Source organism: Chanodichthys erythropterus, chromosome 19 (assembly GCF_024489055.1).
Source record: "Chanodichthys erythropterus isolate Z2021 chromosome 19, ASM2448905v1, whole genome shotgun sequence".
In the NCBI taxonomy this organism is placed as follows: domain Eukaryota; kingdom Metazoa; phylum Chordata; class Actinopteri; order Cypriniformes; family Xenocyprididae; genus Chanodichthys; species Chanodichthys erythropterus.
The window spans coordinates 14,542,835-14,558,917 of NC_090239.1; the positions used below are offsets into that span (position 1 = coordinate 14,542,835).

The following is a 16,083-nucleotide window of genomic DNA, read 5'->3' on the forward strand; positions in this document are numbered from 1 at the left end:
CATGAACAACTTCTGTAATGTGACTTGCACTACCATGCAAAAGTTTAGGACCGGTGGGATTTTTTTATGTGGATATTTGTGCTCACTCAGGCTGCATTTATTTGAAAATAAATACAGTAATATTGTGAAATATTATTATAATTTAAAATAACTGTTTTTGATATATTTTGAAATGGAATTTATTCCTGTGATGGCAAAGATCATTTTTTAGCAGCTATTACTCCGGTCTTCATTGTCACATGATCCTTCAGAAATCATCCTAATATGCTGATTTGGTGCTATTATGGTGTTATTATCAATGCTGAAAACAGCTGTACTTCTTAATATTTTTTTTCTTTAATGAGTGGTTCAAGGACGTGATGGGTCATTTTTTTTGTCCAAAGGCCTCAATAATAATAAAAACCAAAGATATGACATCCAAAGTATGTGTGGTAGTACAACTAGAATTTTTTTATTGAATCCAAAAGGTTTTAATTATATTTTGCTACATATAAAGGTATTTTAAAGGTGTCAAAAGGTCATTTGGTTTAACCGTTCTAAGGCCAATACAGCCATTTCATATGTGATTAAAATATCTTAAAATGTATTAAATGTATATATTTTTTATTCTGGCATGATTTTATAACATCATATATCAACATAGTGCAAAATGGAATTAAAATTATGTGTAGAAGTCGTTGCCTTGTTATGAGAAAGAATGTCTGGAAAAATTAATTTCATTGATGTCATTTGGAGTAACCAATATAAAGGGACCATTTTGGAACAAGTAATGCGGTCAAAATCATGTGACAGGATATGATATCATTCAGACACCTGCAAATGACCACATGGTCATGAAGCAAAGTAACTAACTCTCTTTTAACTATTTGAAAAATTCATGTTTTCACTTGCTCATATTCCTGTCCCGTAACATCAGGTCATTTGGTGCAACCGCTATAAAACATGGAAAATGTTGTAATATTTTAAAAACTTGTACTAAATCTAAGATGTTCCTTTTGCTAGCTAGCTAGATATCAGCCTCTTAGCATTCTTTGAAAATATCAACATTTGTTATAATCAAAAGTGTCATTCGATGTCAAACTGAAATTTTGGTTAAAACGAATGACTTTGTTGGTGACAAATTTTGTCCATCTTGTAAAAAAAATGACAAAAGCAGTGTTAATTGATTCTAAAAACCACATAATCTCATTGTTAACACTTAATAAAACTTCAAAATGAATTATATCTCCATTATGTATTTATTTTAACTTTTAAAAACCTTATTCATCAATGACCCACATAGAAATTTTAACATGTAGGGCAGGAATTAGGAATGTGATTAGATTGTATAGTTAATTGGATTGACATTGTTGAATAATATTATTTTTACCTACATATACGGCCTTGGTTATGCCAGCAGAAATATTGTTTCAGAGGTGGAGTGAAATAACTTCTTTTTTTTTTTTTTAAGAATAACTTGCACTGGTCAATCATGTTCCAAATCACCACGGATATTTATAGTAAACAGTGTCAATTTCTAGCTTAATTTTGTCTTAAAGTAGGATTCTTTTCGTAATCATCCTCTGGCCTGAGATCCATACACGGTTCATTTCAGGTGCTGCTTAATTCCTGCGGCCCTGTCCAAATTTGGCTCTCAGCAAACAGCGCTCCAAACATCTCTGTGCTTTTACAAACGGGGATTAATGATCAGCCTGGTCATTGGTCCCACGGAAGGAGAGGAAGCATTACTCCTAAAGAAAAACCTTCTTTTTATTTCTCTCTCCTTCATCTCTCCCTCGTTTTCATTCTCCCCAGAAGAGCCCAGGTTTCATGAACCCCCTTTTTAGTTGTGCACGGTTGTACTTTATTGGTTGGTTTGTGTGTGTATGTGTGTATTTGTGTGTCTGTGTGTGTGTGCACGCTTAAGTGAGCTATTGTGTTTTAAAGCTTCAGTGAGGGGGAGAAAAGGGGTTTTGCTACCTATGCAGCGGGCCACTATCGACCATAGAGGGGCTTAGCGGCAGAAGAAAAGGACTATTGAAAGAGTGCAGAGAGGGAGGGAACACTCTTTCTCCTGCTGCCTGTGGGAAACTACTGCCCATGCGGAGACACACATTTGCATATGACCCATTCTCTTCCGAGAGGAAGATGAAATGTGGAGGAATCCTTGTCTCTCTGCGTGTCAGTGTGTAGGTGGTGCGTTTGTCTGCTTGTGATGGAGAGGTGTGATGGAGGAACAAGTGTTACAGTGAATGGGTGTCAACAGCACCGGTCCGAGGACTAAAATATCCTAAAGGTGTCTGGGTGGTGGATAGACACGTACACACTCATGGACAAAAACACATCTCAGTAACACTTAAAGAATGAGTGATGTGTGATAGCCAAATACACACATCTATCTAAATTCATATAATAGTATATAATTCATAAATTAATATATGCAATGCAAAGCTAATTATTAATAATAAAGAAGACTAACCATAAATCTACACCTAAAAGGAAACAAAATTCAGGAATGCACAATACTTCTGAACTACATCGATTTTATTTAAAGTCCCCCTGTAGTCAATAATTTTATCCATTAAAACTCGTCTTTGATCACTAAAATGACATATTTTAAAAAAAAAATTCCTGTGAAAAAATTTCTTCATGCCTTAAAATAGATTGAATGTAACTCTACACACTTGCCTCATTTAGTATACGCAGATCAATGAATATGCAAATGCATTCTCTTTTTATATTTACTAAATCTCACTTAACGTTAAACTTTAAATAACCTAATAATTTAACAGTGTTAAATGTAATATTAAAAAAGCAAATCTAAAAATAAATATATACATTTTTCATACTGGACGTTATAAAGTTTTGATGCCGTAATTCACATGTAAAACTTAAAAATACAAATTTCAGTTTATACTGTTTTATTTTTAATATTAATATAATATTTTATATAATATATTTAAATATAAATAATTTTAATTGAATAATTTAGCGGTCATAACATTAATATAATATGCTTATTAGTTTCAACCAAAATTTGAAAATCTGTGCATTTTTTTAGGCTACATTATGTATATTTTATATTATTCGTTAATCAGGATGTTCTCAAAATGAGACTTTAGCACAATTTAGCGCATTTCTTGTGACAATTTTGTCTTCAAAGTATAATTAAGTAAACCCACAAACTAACACTCTTACAGCTCAGCAAAATGTAACACCTCCCTGCAATATCAACAGCCAGTTAGGATCATTCACAAGTATTGTGTTGTCTGGACCCAGTGGCACACATTCCACAATGAGTGTGTGTGTGTGTGTGTGTGTGTGTGTGTGTGTGTGTGTGTGTGTGTGTGTGTGTGTGTGTGTGTGTGTGCGTGTGCATGTGTGTTTGCTATCAGTCTTATTTTTTCTGCTCAATGTCACTGTGTTGTGTTGATCTCATCTAATAGAGTGTGTATGAAATAGTTTCTCTGGAGATAAACACTTCTCTGCAGATCTCTTGTCAGTGTGAGTCATATGAACAGGTGTGTGAGGTGTATGACCTCATCTAATACAATCATTTATCCCGACGTGTGTGTGTGTGTGTGTGTGTGTGTGTGTGTGTGCAGGCATGGTGGGAAGGTCGCTGCCACATCACACAGGAAATTAAGACTTCGTCCCCCCCTTTCTCCACTCCTTCACTCTTTGGGGATATTATGTTTGTGTGTACACCTGTCTGAAAGACTCCGACCGGAGTCTGACAACTTAAGTGGCGCGCTCTTCAGGGATAAGCCAAGTATGTGTGTATGAACGTGTGCACCTGTTAGGGTTTCTTCAGTGCACCTGAGAATATGAATGCTCATAATTGGCTTGTGTGGGGGGTAATTTTGTGTGTCTGTTGCGCTGATACATTTATTGTTTTTAATTATATGACTTGGGACTACACTTAAAGGGCTAAGATAGCCACTGGAGTCTCTCCCTCTCTCTCTTTCATGCATTGCCATAACTGGCCTTAAACTTTAAGTTTGTGTTTAACTGTTTACACAATATAGGCCTAGTGGACTTTTCCTGGACAGTTTTAAGTAGATTGTGGTGTAATCTAGTAGTTAAAGATCTGGGCTGGTAACCAAAAGGTTGCAAGCTCAAATCCCCAAGGAACGATCCATGAACGAACACCATTGTGCTCTGGAGCGAGCCACTTAACCTTATGTTGCTCCAGGAGGATTTCTCCTGTAACTGAAGGTGCAGTTAGCCAAGGGATTTTGATGCCAAGGAGGACCCCTGAATATGACAATTCCCTTGTGAGGGATTGCCTCACTGAAATAGAGGCAGCTATATATTTTAATGAATAAAGACCAATTATTTTGTGTGAGATTTTTTTCTATATTATGAAGACAACAAAATGAAATCATTTTTTTTTTATAATAAAATATGAAATGCTCTATTAAATTCTTATAATAAATTATTAAATACAAAATTAGACATATACTATCAGACATGACCTTGCTTACAAAATCCTATAGAATTTATTTGAAACATTGAAATTAATACAGTTCTATAACATCTCAACTACTGTTCATGATGTGAAGTCTATAAGTGGTGTTTTAAAGGGTTAGTTCACCCAAAAATGACATTTCTGTCATTAATTACTCACCCTTATGTCATTCCAAACCTGTAAAACCTTCGTTCATCTTCAGAACACAAATTAAAATATTTGTTGATGAAATCCGAGAGTTTTCTTTATCCCTCATAGAAAGCAACAGAATTACCACATTCAAGGTCCAGAAAAGTAGTAAAGACATTGTTAAAATAGTAAACGCGACAGTGGTTCAAACTAAATGTTAAGAATACTTTTTGTGTGCAAAAACAAATAAAAAACAACGACTTTATTCAACAATTTCTTCTCTACCCTGTCATTCTCATACGCTGTTTACTTTGTATAGACAGTGCAGGCTTTCAGGTTCTACATCAGAACGCCGACTCAGTATTGGCTGACATTGCTGACGTGAGCACCATGACGCATGCGTGTGATGCTGACATAGTAGCCGGCCAATACTGAGTCGGTGTTCAGTGTAGAACTAACCCTTGTTCTGCTTCATACTGTTAGAAGCTAATATTTTGAGGCACTCAACACACTGTGGTTTCTCTTCATTACTCACCGTTGTACTGGTGTATCCGAAGGCAAGATATGCCTCCTTATATTTTCTTGTTTTGAAGCTAGACGTGTAGGGCTGTGAAGGTGGGCATGACAACCGCGCCACCGCGGCCATGGAGTGTCACCGGCGGTAGTGTGTCTCCAGAATAAAATGAAAACGATGCGCTTGATTACACACAGACGAGCACCCTAGTTTAAGTCAATTTTATAATAATAAAGTTACTTATGCTTACTTACATAATTAAGTTTTTTTTTAAGTTATTTTTCTTGCTGACTATGAGTTTATGGTCAACGAATGGCTTTTCTGAAGTATAATGTTGCGTGACATTGTTTGCATCACTGTTGACTGACGTGATACAGATTTCGGTAAGCTACTGTATCTTTCAACGTATTTTTTATTTTCATAAACGTTTATTTCGTTATGTACAGTAGTACAGAGGCAAGGTTGATCGCATTCACTCACGATCCGTGAAAGTGTTCAAGATGAAAACTGAAAAGTGACGCAGTGTTTGTACAACTTTCTTCTCATAATATAAATAAATGCATAGCCTATGCCTATTTGCTTATCCTGTAAGTTTGTGAATAAAAATGAAAATGTGGACGACAGGTAATTATTGATTATGATGGATTTTTTTTACGATCTAGTCTAATGCAACCTCTGATTTTATATAAACCAAATGAATTTATATAAACCAAATCCCGCCCCCTGTCGGACCCCACCACCGCAACACCAGCGGTTGTTGGTGATTTACCACCGCGGTAGTAAAAATTTGCCACCATCACAGCCCTATAGACGTGACAAAACGAATGTTGCAAATCAATTTATTGTTTGTGTCTGAACTGGTGCAAGCGCTTGAAGTACATCAGAAACAGAATGGAGCATCTCTAGTATATAGACAGCATTACTTGTCATATTGGGTTCTATATACTTTTTTGTCACGTCATGTAGGGCTGGGCGATATATCGCATGCTTTTGTCACGCGCATTTCGTCAGTAAAGCCGGTTCCCTGATGACTGCTAAATCGCCATCACCTGCATTCAAATGGAGCGGCATTTAATAGACAGAGCCGTATAGAACTACGGCTCTGTTTGAAAGCAGGTGACGCCGATTTAGCGGAAATCAGGGAACCGGCTTTACTGACGAAATGCGCGTGACAATCGCATGCGATATATCGCCCAGCCCTAACGTCATGTCGCACCGCATGCATTTGTTGTAGACAGGAGGAGATTGGAGCTTCAGCTTTAATTTCTGAAAATGAGTTGTTCTGCAGTAAACTTTACTAACTGATTCTGCAGGAGTGTGGGCGCGGCCTTGATATCGTGGCTCTACTTCACTCTCATTACTGAGCAGACTGCGGCTTCACTTTTCTACAGTGGAAGGGAGTGAAGGTTGTCCATCTTTTTTTACAGTCTATGGCTACAACTGATATCAGACCACTCGAGCTAGTACTGTGCGTTATCTTGAGAAAATAAAATATGCCAAATTAATATTTTCTGTTTAAGTATTTACTTGTGTGGAAAATAACCACATAATAAGTGGGATAATTTCATAATAGGGTCTTCCATCACCCTGATGAGGTGTAATCTGTATACTATCCCTTAGCCTTGCACACCCCACCCCCACATACACTTTCGGAACCATGGAGTTATAGGGAAAAATTTTGCAAAAACAAAAAATCAACCTAAATCCATTCTGTTATTCCATTCTGTTCAATGCGTTATATGGACATAGCAAAGGATGAGCAACAGAAGTCTTATCACCATTTAGAGTGTTTTTCTTATCTTCACCCCCTGTGTATAAAGACCTCTGCAAAAAACGAAAAGCTATATTTTTCATTTCTTTAATCTTAACAGCTTCACCCTCACATCCAATCCCATCATCCCCATATTGCATCTATAATAGGCAACAACCTGCAATATCTCCTGATTGATCCAAAAAGCATGGCAGTCTCTTTTCGCACAGAAACAGCTCCTAAAGAGTATCAACACACCTTCAGCCGTCACCGTTCCATTTTCAACATTTACAGCCCTGTTGCATCAGAAAGTGAAATTACAGCTAGAAATAATGCATCCTCATTTAATGCTTTCAGCCCTTATCACATCAAAACAATGCTAAGAAGATAATGATGAATATGCTGTATACTTTTATCAGCTCAAAGGCTCGCATGGCCTTATGAATACAGCTCTTATGCCGGCGAGCGGCTGCACTGATAAGGTGATCTATCAAAGTGATGTATGAAATGTCAGGGATGCTGGGAGGCAGCGTGAGATCTCTGTTCTCTGAGGTTCTGAGGAGCTCTGCAGGGTTTGATGCGTTATGATTTGAGGGGGTACTCGTAATGCGTCTCTATCCAAGGCTCCCTGGAGATCTGTGTGTGTGTGTGTGTGTGTGTGTGTGTGTCCTTGTCCATCTGAACTCCCTGGAGAAGTAGCATGTTAGGTCATACTATGAGTGTGTGTATTAGTCAGATTGTGAAAGGCTTTCTGCCACAGTGACCGTCAACACTGGTAAACATCTAGAAAGATGTGATGGGGCGATAAATGTAGACTTTGCGAAAAAAGAAGCAAAAAATGCTGCATTGGCCATTTATAGACTGTATGAAGAAATGAATGGTCTGTATTCACTTTGTGACATATTACAGCCTCTCGTACACAAAATATAATAAAACAAGATGCTGTCACCCCAATTAAAATGTTTCTTAAGGGTCTGTGTGATCTGTTAGTAAGCATTAAACATGCTTTTGTGTGTGTTGGCTTGACATGTGATGATGAATATGTTTAAGCGGTGTTTAGTAAACTGTTTGTTTCTGCTCTCCAGCTCCATATGTTTGCCTCAGGTCCCCACAGATTTCCTCTGATGTCATCTGTCCATGTGTTAAATGGCATCCCGGGAATTTCTCACCTCGACTAGTAATAATTATCCTGGGGTCTCGTGTGAGGTTGAGGGGATGTCATTGCAACATTTCCTTTTAAAACTGCCCTAATGTGAACCAGATTTGGTTTCATGCTCTCGCTGTACGTGATCTGGACATTTTTTAAGCTGTGAGCGTTCACCTCTGCTGGTGCTGTCAGACTCCCCCACCCCTGCTGTCCGTCTGCACCTGGTACCTGATGGTATCAGAGCTACCCACTCCACATTTCAGCCAATCACAGCGCAAGGAGTGGTATCCCTCCTGTATTTGCAGTACACAGTATTTGGCCTTGCCAAGTTTACCTGATAGTTACCTGATACTGAACTGGGGTTAGACATCAAGAGCAAATAAATGTCTTGTGTAATAATTTTGTTCTGTGCCTTGAACCGATTGGTGGTTAATACCTTGGCATTCTACTTGAAACTGAAATGACATTTGCAATGTATTTTACTTCTATACTGTTATGTATGTATGAGTGAAATATAATAATTAATGACAAAAACTTAATATTATTTATCAGGAATTGATTGAATTGAGGCAGTATTTTTATAATTTAGAATGACATACAACAATGAATCGTGTATTTTAAGACAAAGTAAATTCAATACAACCTTGATGGTTGATTTTAAGGATGATCTTGTGTTTTTGGGCACTTTTAGTGGAACTGATTTCACCCAGCAGATGCTACAGCATTCAGGTGCTAATGTGTTTTTAGTTCGTTGTGTGCTTTAGCTGTGTTGACGACGATGCTCTCTGTCCAAACTGGCAGATTAAAGTCCACCTGTCCTGATTCAGGTGTTTGCAGTCAAAACAAACGCTGACCTTGCTATGTTCACCTGTGCGCTGTGTTTACCTGGTTACAACACTGACAAGAAGTGATGACTGAACTTGAGTCCAAACATCAGCAAGTAATACGAAAGTTACTTGCCGGTTTATTTAATTTTTATTTATTTTTGTAAGTATGCACTTCAGATGAAGTGCATGTTTACCTATTAGCATTTGATCTTTATTTATTGTTATTAGTTTTTGAAACACTTTACAATATGGTTTAATTATGAATAGCACATTTTCAGCATTTATTAATCAAGGTTAGTTTCTACATATACTAATACATTGTAACATTTCAAGTTGTAGTATGAATTAACATCATTGAATATTTTATGAACAAACAAAAATGAACAATCAACAACAGTATTTTTGTAAAATTTAACTTAGATGAATAAATTCAGTAAAAAAAATGTTGTTCATTGTTCATCATACCTAATGCATTAAACAATTTTAACAAATTGAACCTTAGAGTAAAGTATTATCTTAATTTAATTGTCTTCCATTATTCTTTAGCTCAGCTACACAATGAAAACCCTAACGCTCAAAATAATTAATTGGTTTGAGTTGGACCAAATTAAATTAAACAAAAATAACAAATTAGTTCAGTCAGATTAACTTTTATGAGTATTTAGCGCTTTCTTTTTTCTTTCAAATACACAGACCTGATCTATTTTAGGTAAACTGAACTGTTTCAGTTTAATATACTTAATTTCTTTTTTTTTTTTTTAGACGAACTGAAGTTTAACTGAAACTGGGCTTGGATTTCTATTTCCCAGCATGCTTTGCCCATGGCACTCGAAATGGAGAGTAAATGCTAAAATAAAGTGTTATATAGGCTAATGTTTTTTGTGCAAGATTAATGTTAAGTGGGGGATTTAGTCATGATTAATGTTTTGCTAGGCTAATTTAGAAGAATTTCTGTCAATGTGGGTTTTTGGAGAGTTACCATCATGGTGTTAAGTGGTGCATGCGGCTTGGTTTGAGAGCAAGTATGTTAAAAGCTGTATATTGCTTTACTCATTCAGCAAGTGCTATTGTTAACATGTTAGCAAATTAGCAAGTTAGCATTTGAATGTATGTATGTATGTATGTATGTATGTATGTATGTATGTATGTATGTATGTATGTATGTATGTATGTATGTATGTATGTATGTATGTATGTATGTATGTATGTATGTATGTGTGTGTGTATGTGTATGTGTGTACTCAAATGTGTCAGGTTAAGAACAATTCAAATGTATGGGTACAAAATAAAAACCTGCCAGTTCTGCTTACTTAAACTTTGAATTTCTTAAATTTGAGGCAAGTGATTGAGTTTTGCCAACTTATTCGGGTTTACAGTGCATGCTTTATTCTTAAAAACTCCAAGGATCCACTTAACATTTTGGGCACACTTTCATAATGTGTTTGAAAACGCTGTTAGATCTTTTTGTTTTCACAAAGCTTTCACAGTTCTTCTGCAGCTCCCAGCTTCCCTGAACAAATCCACAACACTTTTTCAATGTCCTTTAATGTTCCCGGTCTCCCTTAACACTTAAATAACATAATCACAGTGCTTTCACAACATTTTTTCTGCTCTTACAGAGTACGGCAGCTGCCGCTCGGCTCCCCGTCCAACTATAGCAGGTGCTGCAGGCTCACAGGAATTCCGCTACACGTCTCATAAATAACACCTGACAAAAGAGAAAGAGAGGAGACATGGTACCTTTGATGAGTTAGACTGAAAGACTTCAGCAGACATGGATTCTGAATTACTTTGCTTTTAAAATACAGGGAAAAGAAACGGGTCAGTGAGGCAAAGGAAAGGAAAGAGACTGTTAAAACTGGACCAAATGGAATGATGCATGAGGGTGTGTCAGCATAGAGACAATGCAGGACATTGGCTGCATCCAAAATGTAGGCAGCTGTCCTGCTCTCTAGTTACTGGCAGCGCCTTTGTATGAATGCACCTCCTAAGTAAACTCATAGCATCATGTCAAATGATAGAGATAGCCAAGCACTACTTATTTCTCAGAAGTAATTTAATCAGAAGTTGTTAAAATAATTAATTATTTTGCTTCTTTCGCATGATTGTGGGCAGTGAAGGACACATTTATGCCTTCCTACCTCTGTATACAGCACTTTTCAGGTTTAGGACATAGCCAAAGAGTGAGAAAGTCAATGACGGAGTTAAACATTTAAAGGGATAGTTCACCGAAAAATTAAAATTATTCCATGATTTACTCACCCTCAAGCCATCATAGGTTTATATGACTATCTTCTTTCAGATGAACACAATAGGAGATAAAAATATCCTTAGTCCTCCAAGGTTTATAATGGTTGTGAATGGCTGCCCAAATTTTGAAGACAAAAAAATTCATCCATCCATAAAAAAAATAATCCATACAACTCCAGGGTTAATAAACACTTCTGAAGTGAAGTGATGCGTTTGTGTAAGACAACTATCCTTATTTAAAACTTTATATGCCATGATGTACTACTAGTTATTTTACTTTATAAAGTTTTAAATAAGGATAGTTGTCTTACACAAATGCATCGATTGGCTTCAGAAGGCCTTTATTAACACCCTGGAGTCGTATGGATTCATTTTTTTATGGATGATGCATGTCTTCAGAATTTGGGCAGCCATTCACAACCATTATAAACCTTGGAGGACTATTTTTAAACATATTTCCGATTGTGTTCGTCTGAAAGAAGATATACACCTAGGATGGCTTGGGGGTGAGTAAATCATGGAATAAATTTCATTTTTGGGTGAACTATCCCTTTAATGCTTACCTATATGTGGAAGAAATATCTGAGTTGAAATATATCAGATGCCGTATGCACCAGCTCATTGAGGAACAGCAAGACAGTATGCGCTCACCTTCAGACTGCATACAACGATTGAAAAAACATTGTTTTCATTATCTGCCAATTTTGTATTCTGTCATTTGTCCATTTTTCTCTCTCCTTTAAATTGAGCTTTTAAGCTTGGTATTAACTGAAAGCGTTGAGGTCACAAAAAGGATTTTTTTTTTTTTTAAATAAAAGGCAAATGGATGTGTTTGGTTAATGGATGCAGATGAGAACATGAAAGAGTGCTTGTGAATTCAAATCAAAAAGCGGGGAGGGCATTGTTCTGTTCTCTGGGAGTTTATAATTCCATAAAAGAAAACCAGGCGACTGTGTTAATTTCGCTGTTAAAAGCTGTTAACGTCGTCAGGAATGACATTGAATGAGTGTCTCAAAAAGTGCCAGGATAATAATTAAGAAGTGCACATTAATCAGGTTAGATTGGGCATGAATAGACATGTGTAAAGTGATTAATTGAATCATTACTGTGGTCCTCTACCCCTGTTTTGCTGTTCTCAGAGGTTATTTACAAAAGGCTGAAGTTACTGATGCTTGGACATGGACATATTTTTAGCTAAATGAATCATTTCATCAATCTGTCTGTAATCTTGTCCTTCGCTGATGGTACCAGCTGGAATCACGCTCTGATGGGAATTTTAATTTCTGTTTGAACATGAAAGCTAGTGATAGTGATTGTTTTTCCAATAGGAAGAAGGAATCACCCATGCACATAGAACTGAGAACAATGCTAAACACTGCTATTTTGTGAAATTCATTAGAGGACCCAGTAGGAATGGGCAATAAAGATAAAAAAGTTTCAGCATTTTGAAGATTTTCAATAAATACATAAGCTTTGTAAGTTTTGCCTCTTGATTTATTATGTCTTATATGCTTACCAAGGCTGATTTTTTTTGTTTAAATTTACAGTAATATTATGAAATATTATTACAATTTAAAATAAATTGTTTTAAAATTCTGTGATGGCAAAGCTGAATTTTCAGCAGTCATTACTCTAGTCTTCGGTGTCACATGATCTTTAAGAAATCATTCTAAATTGTTGATTTGGTGATCAAGAAACATTTCATATTATCAGAGCTGAGAAATGTTGTGATTCTTATTGCTTTTGTGGAAACTGTGATGCGTTTTATTCTGTATTCTTGAATAGAACAAAAGAACAGCATTTATTTGAAATGTAGATCTTTTTTAACAATGTGGAAGTTTTTACTGGGCTCTTTTGATGAATTTAATGCATCCTTTTGAAAGTATTTTATAAATCAGTATGATTTTCAGCTCCAAAAAATCATACTGACCCCAAACTTTTGAACACTAGTGCATCTTGATATTTATGCGTTCAGTCTGAAATGATTTGAAATGATGATTTTTGTTAAACACAAGACATTTGATACATTAAAATGTTTTCTACACAATACATCTTTTAAAAAATGTATTATATTTTACACACTTTATTTACTTTTAAATAGAAATTTCAATGCCACATGGAACTTCTGAGAACACTTTTGAGTGATAATACAAATGAGAGATTCAAATGGACTCTATCTGCATTTTAATAAGATTTAAATCTGGGACACTACTAAAAAAAGCCCTGCCTTATAGTGCTGTCATGTTCACATTATCTAAAATAATGTTTTTATATATTTTAAATATATGTTGAATGGCCCAGCCCTAGGACCCAAACATACCCAGGATGATGAGTCTGTGTCTACTTTCGGTGAACCCCATCCAGGCCAATGCAAACAAAACCAGGAAGAGACAAAGACAGATTACTTACCCAGGATGCACAGCCCCAAGGTCCTGCCCCCTCACAAAAAAAACAAAAACAAAAAAACAACAAAGCAACAAAAAAACGAAACAAAAACAAGGAAGTGCATGTAACTTTAGGATAAGTGTGATTGTTGCTGATGTGACAATTAGAATTAGACTTTTAACAATGCATAAGTTAAATTATAATTACAATATTAACAGAATCAGATGATAGCTCTCTCAAACAAAGTGTTTTGAAACGATCCTGTCACACACTGGATCTCTGTTTCATCCAATGCCTCTCACTAATACCAAAGTCTTGCAACACTGCTTTTGAGGCAACACTGTGTGCATGCCAACGAGCCTCTGTCTCCTTTTGTGCTGTTTTCACTGACTGGCCTTATTCACGCGCTGGGATAAATAAGCCTCATTCATGACCGCTGAAAGCCTGAGTCTGCCCTCGCTGGCACAGACGGCCCCTCTGCATGTTCCTGCCTGGCATCCGCTCTCCTCAGAGGGCACTGCCAGCCCGGCCCACCACCCTGCCATTCAGATTGTGCTAAGACTATCAGAAACCAAGTAATCAAGCTTTGGTAAGACTTTGCTGAGTTATCAATGCCCACCTCAATTCATTTTATAATTGTAATGCCTAAATGGGATTGTTCACCCCAAAAATTAAAATTCTGTCATCATTTACTTACCCTCATGCCGTTTCCAAATCTATATGACATTCTTTCTTATGCGGGGGATGGCTGGATGCATGTGCGTCGCGTAACTGGGGAACACGTGGCACCAGGATGCACTATGGGAAGAAGGCAAGCCGGTGGAGGCAGTGTGATGCTTTGGACAATGTTCTGCTGAGAAACCTTGGGTCCTGCCATCCATATGGATGTCTTTGACACGTACCACCTACCTAAGCATTGTTGCAGACCATGTACACTCTTTCATGGAAACCGTGAAAAAATTGTTCAGGAATGGTTTGAGGAGCACAACAACAAGATTGAGGTGTTGACTTGGCCTCCAGATTCCCCAGATCCAACACAATATTAGAAAGGTGGTCATAATGTTATGCCTGATCAGTGTTTATATCAGCATGTATTAATCTCACAACATTATATCCTGCAGTCAAGCATATATAAAGTAATCCTGACATTAACATGATAAAACTAAGATTTCCAAGACCACTTTGTATACAACATGCATTAATCATAGTCTTTGCATTAAGACCCATTCACACGAATAAAGGTAACTACATTAGCTTAAAAACACCAGCAGACAATACAGTTCTGTTTATTCTAAGCGTGCTGCAGTTTTGTCTTCTGCCACTTTAAAGGTGCCTTAGTATTAAAAATTGAATTTATCTTGGCATAGTTAAATAACAAGAGTTCAGTACATGGAAATGACATACAGTGAGTCTCAAACTCCATTGTTTCCTCCTTCTTATATAAATCTCATTTGTTTAAAAGACCTCCGAAGAACAGGCGAATCTCAACATAACACTGACTGTTACTTAATAGTCAGGATCATTAATATGTATGACCCCAATATTTGCATATGCCAGCCCATGTTCAAGGCATTAAACAAGGGCAGGCAGTATTAATGTCTGGATCTGTGCACAGCTGAATCATCAGACTAGGTAAGCAAGCAAGAACAATAGCGAAAAATGGCAGATGGAGCAATAATAACTGATATCATGATATTTTTAGTGATATTTGTAAATTGTCCTTCTAAATGTTTCGTTAGCATGTTGCTAATGTACTGTTAAATGTGGTTAAAGTTACCATCGTTTCTTACTGTATTCACGGAGACAAGACTGTCATTATTTTCATTTTTAAACACTTGCAGTCTGTATAATGCATAAATACAACTTCATTCTTTATAAATCTCTTCAACAGTGTAGCATTAGCCGTTAGCCACGGAGAACAGCCTCAAACTCATTCAGAATCAAATGTAAACATCCAAATAAATACCATACTTACGCGATTAGACATGCTGCATGACGGACACTTAGTAAAGAACAATTTTGAGGCTAATATTAGCTGTGTGAACTTTGTTTATGCTGGTTAAGGCAAGCGCGAGCTCCGGGGGTGGGGAGCATGAGATTTAAAGGGGCCGCACAGCCTGAATCGGCGCATATCTAATGATGCCCCAAAATAGGCAATTAAAAAAATGAATTTAAAAAAATCTATGGGGTATTTTAAGCTGAAACTTCACAGACACATTCAGGGGACACCTTAGACTTATATTACAACTTTTAAAAAGACGTTCTACGGCACCTTTAAATGCTCCAGCTCTTTAAAGAAGGATGGATTCAGATTGGTTGTCAATTCGTTTCTCGTTATCGTTATAATTGTGGTGTGGACTCTGAAAGATTTTTAGAACTATATCTTTATCGTTATAGTTACAGTTATTGTCCTTGGTGTGAACGAGCCTTTAATCTTTAGTAAGCAGTGCAACTATGAAATGTACAACAGCAACATTACTACTACTAGTGGGTTTGATAATAGTGTGCATGTTTACAGATTTTACAATGATGATTACAGGAGCATATGTGAATGAATGAGATGTAATATAATTGAGAGATGACAGAAGTGTTGCCTTTTATTATGGATACGTGTCCAGGGACTGAACGGTT

General features: G+C 36.6%; 1 protein-coding gene across 3 annotated transcripts in view; it reads left to right on the top strand.

Moving 5' to 3' along the window:
• The window catches only part of zeb1b (zinc finger E-box binding homeobox 1b), a 69,751-nt gene that overhangs the window by 7,592 nt on the left and 46,076 nt on the right, over positions 1-16,083 (top strand). The window contains exon 1 of one of the 3 annotated variants that reach the window (XM_067370232.1): positions 3,342-3,751. The exons of the other annotated variants lie outside the window; for them this stretch is intronic. Within the exon in view, the coding sequence (XP_067226333.1) occupies positions 3,493-3,751 (259 nt within the window). The 5' untranslated portion in view covers positions 3,342-3,492. Of the gene's footprint in view, positions 1-3,341; positions 3,752-16,083 lie in introns of those variants that run through there. 3 annotated transcript variants of the gene reach the window in all.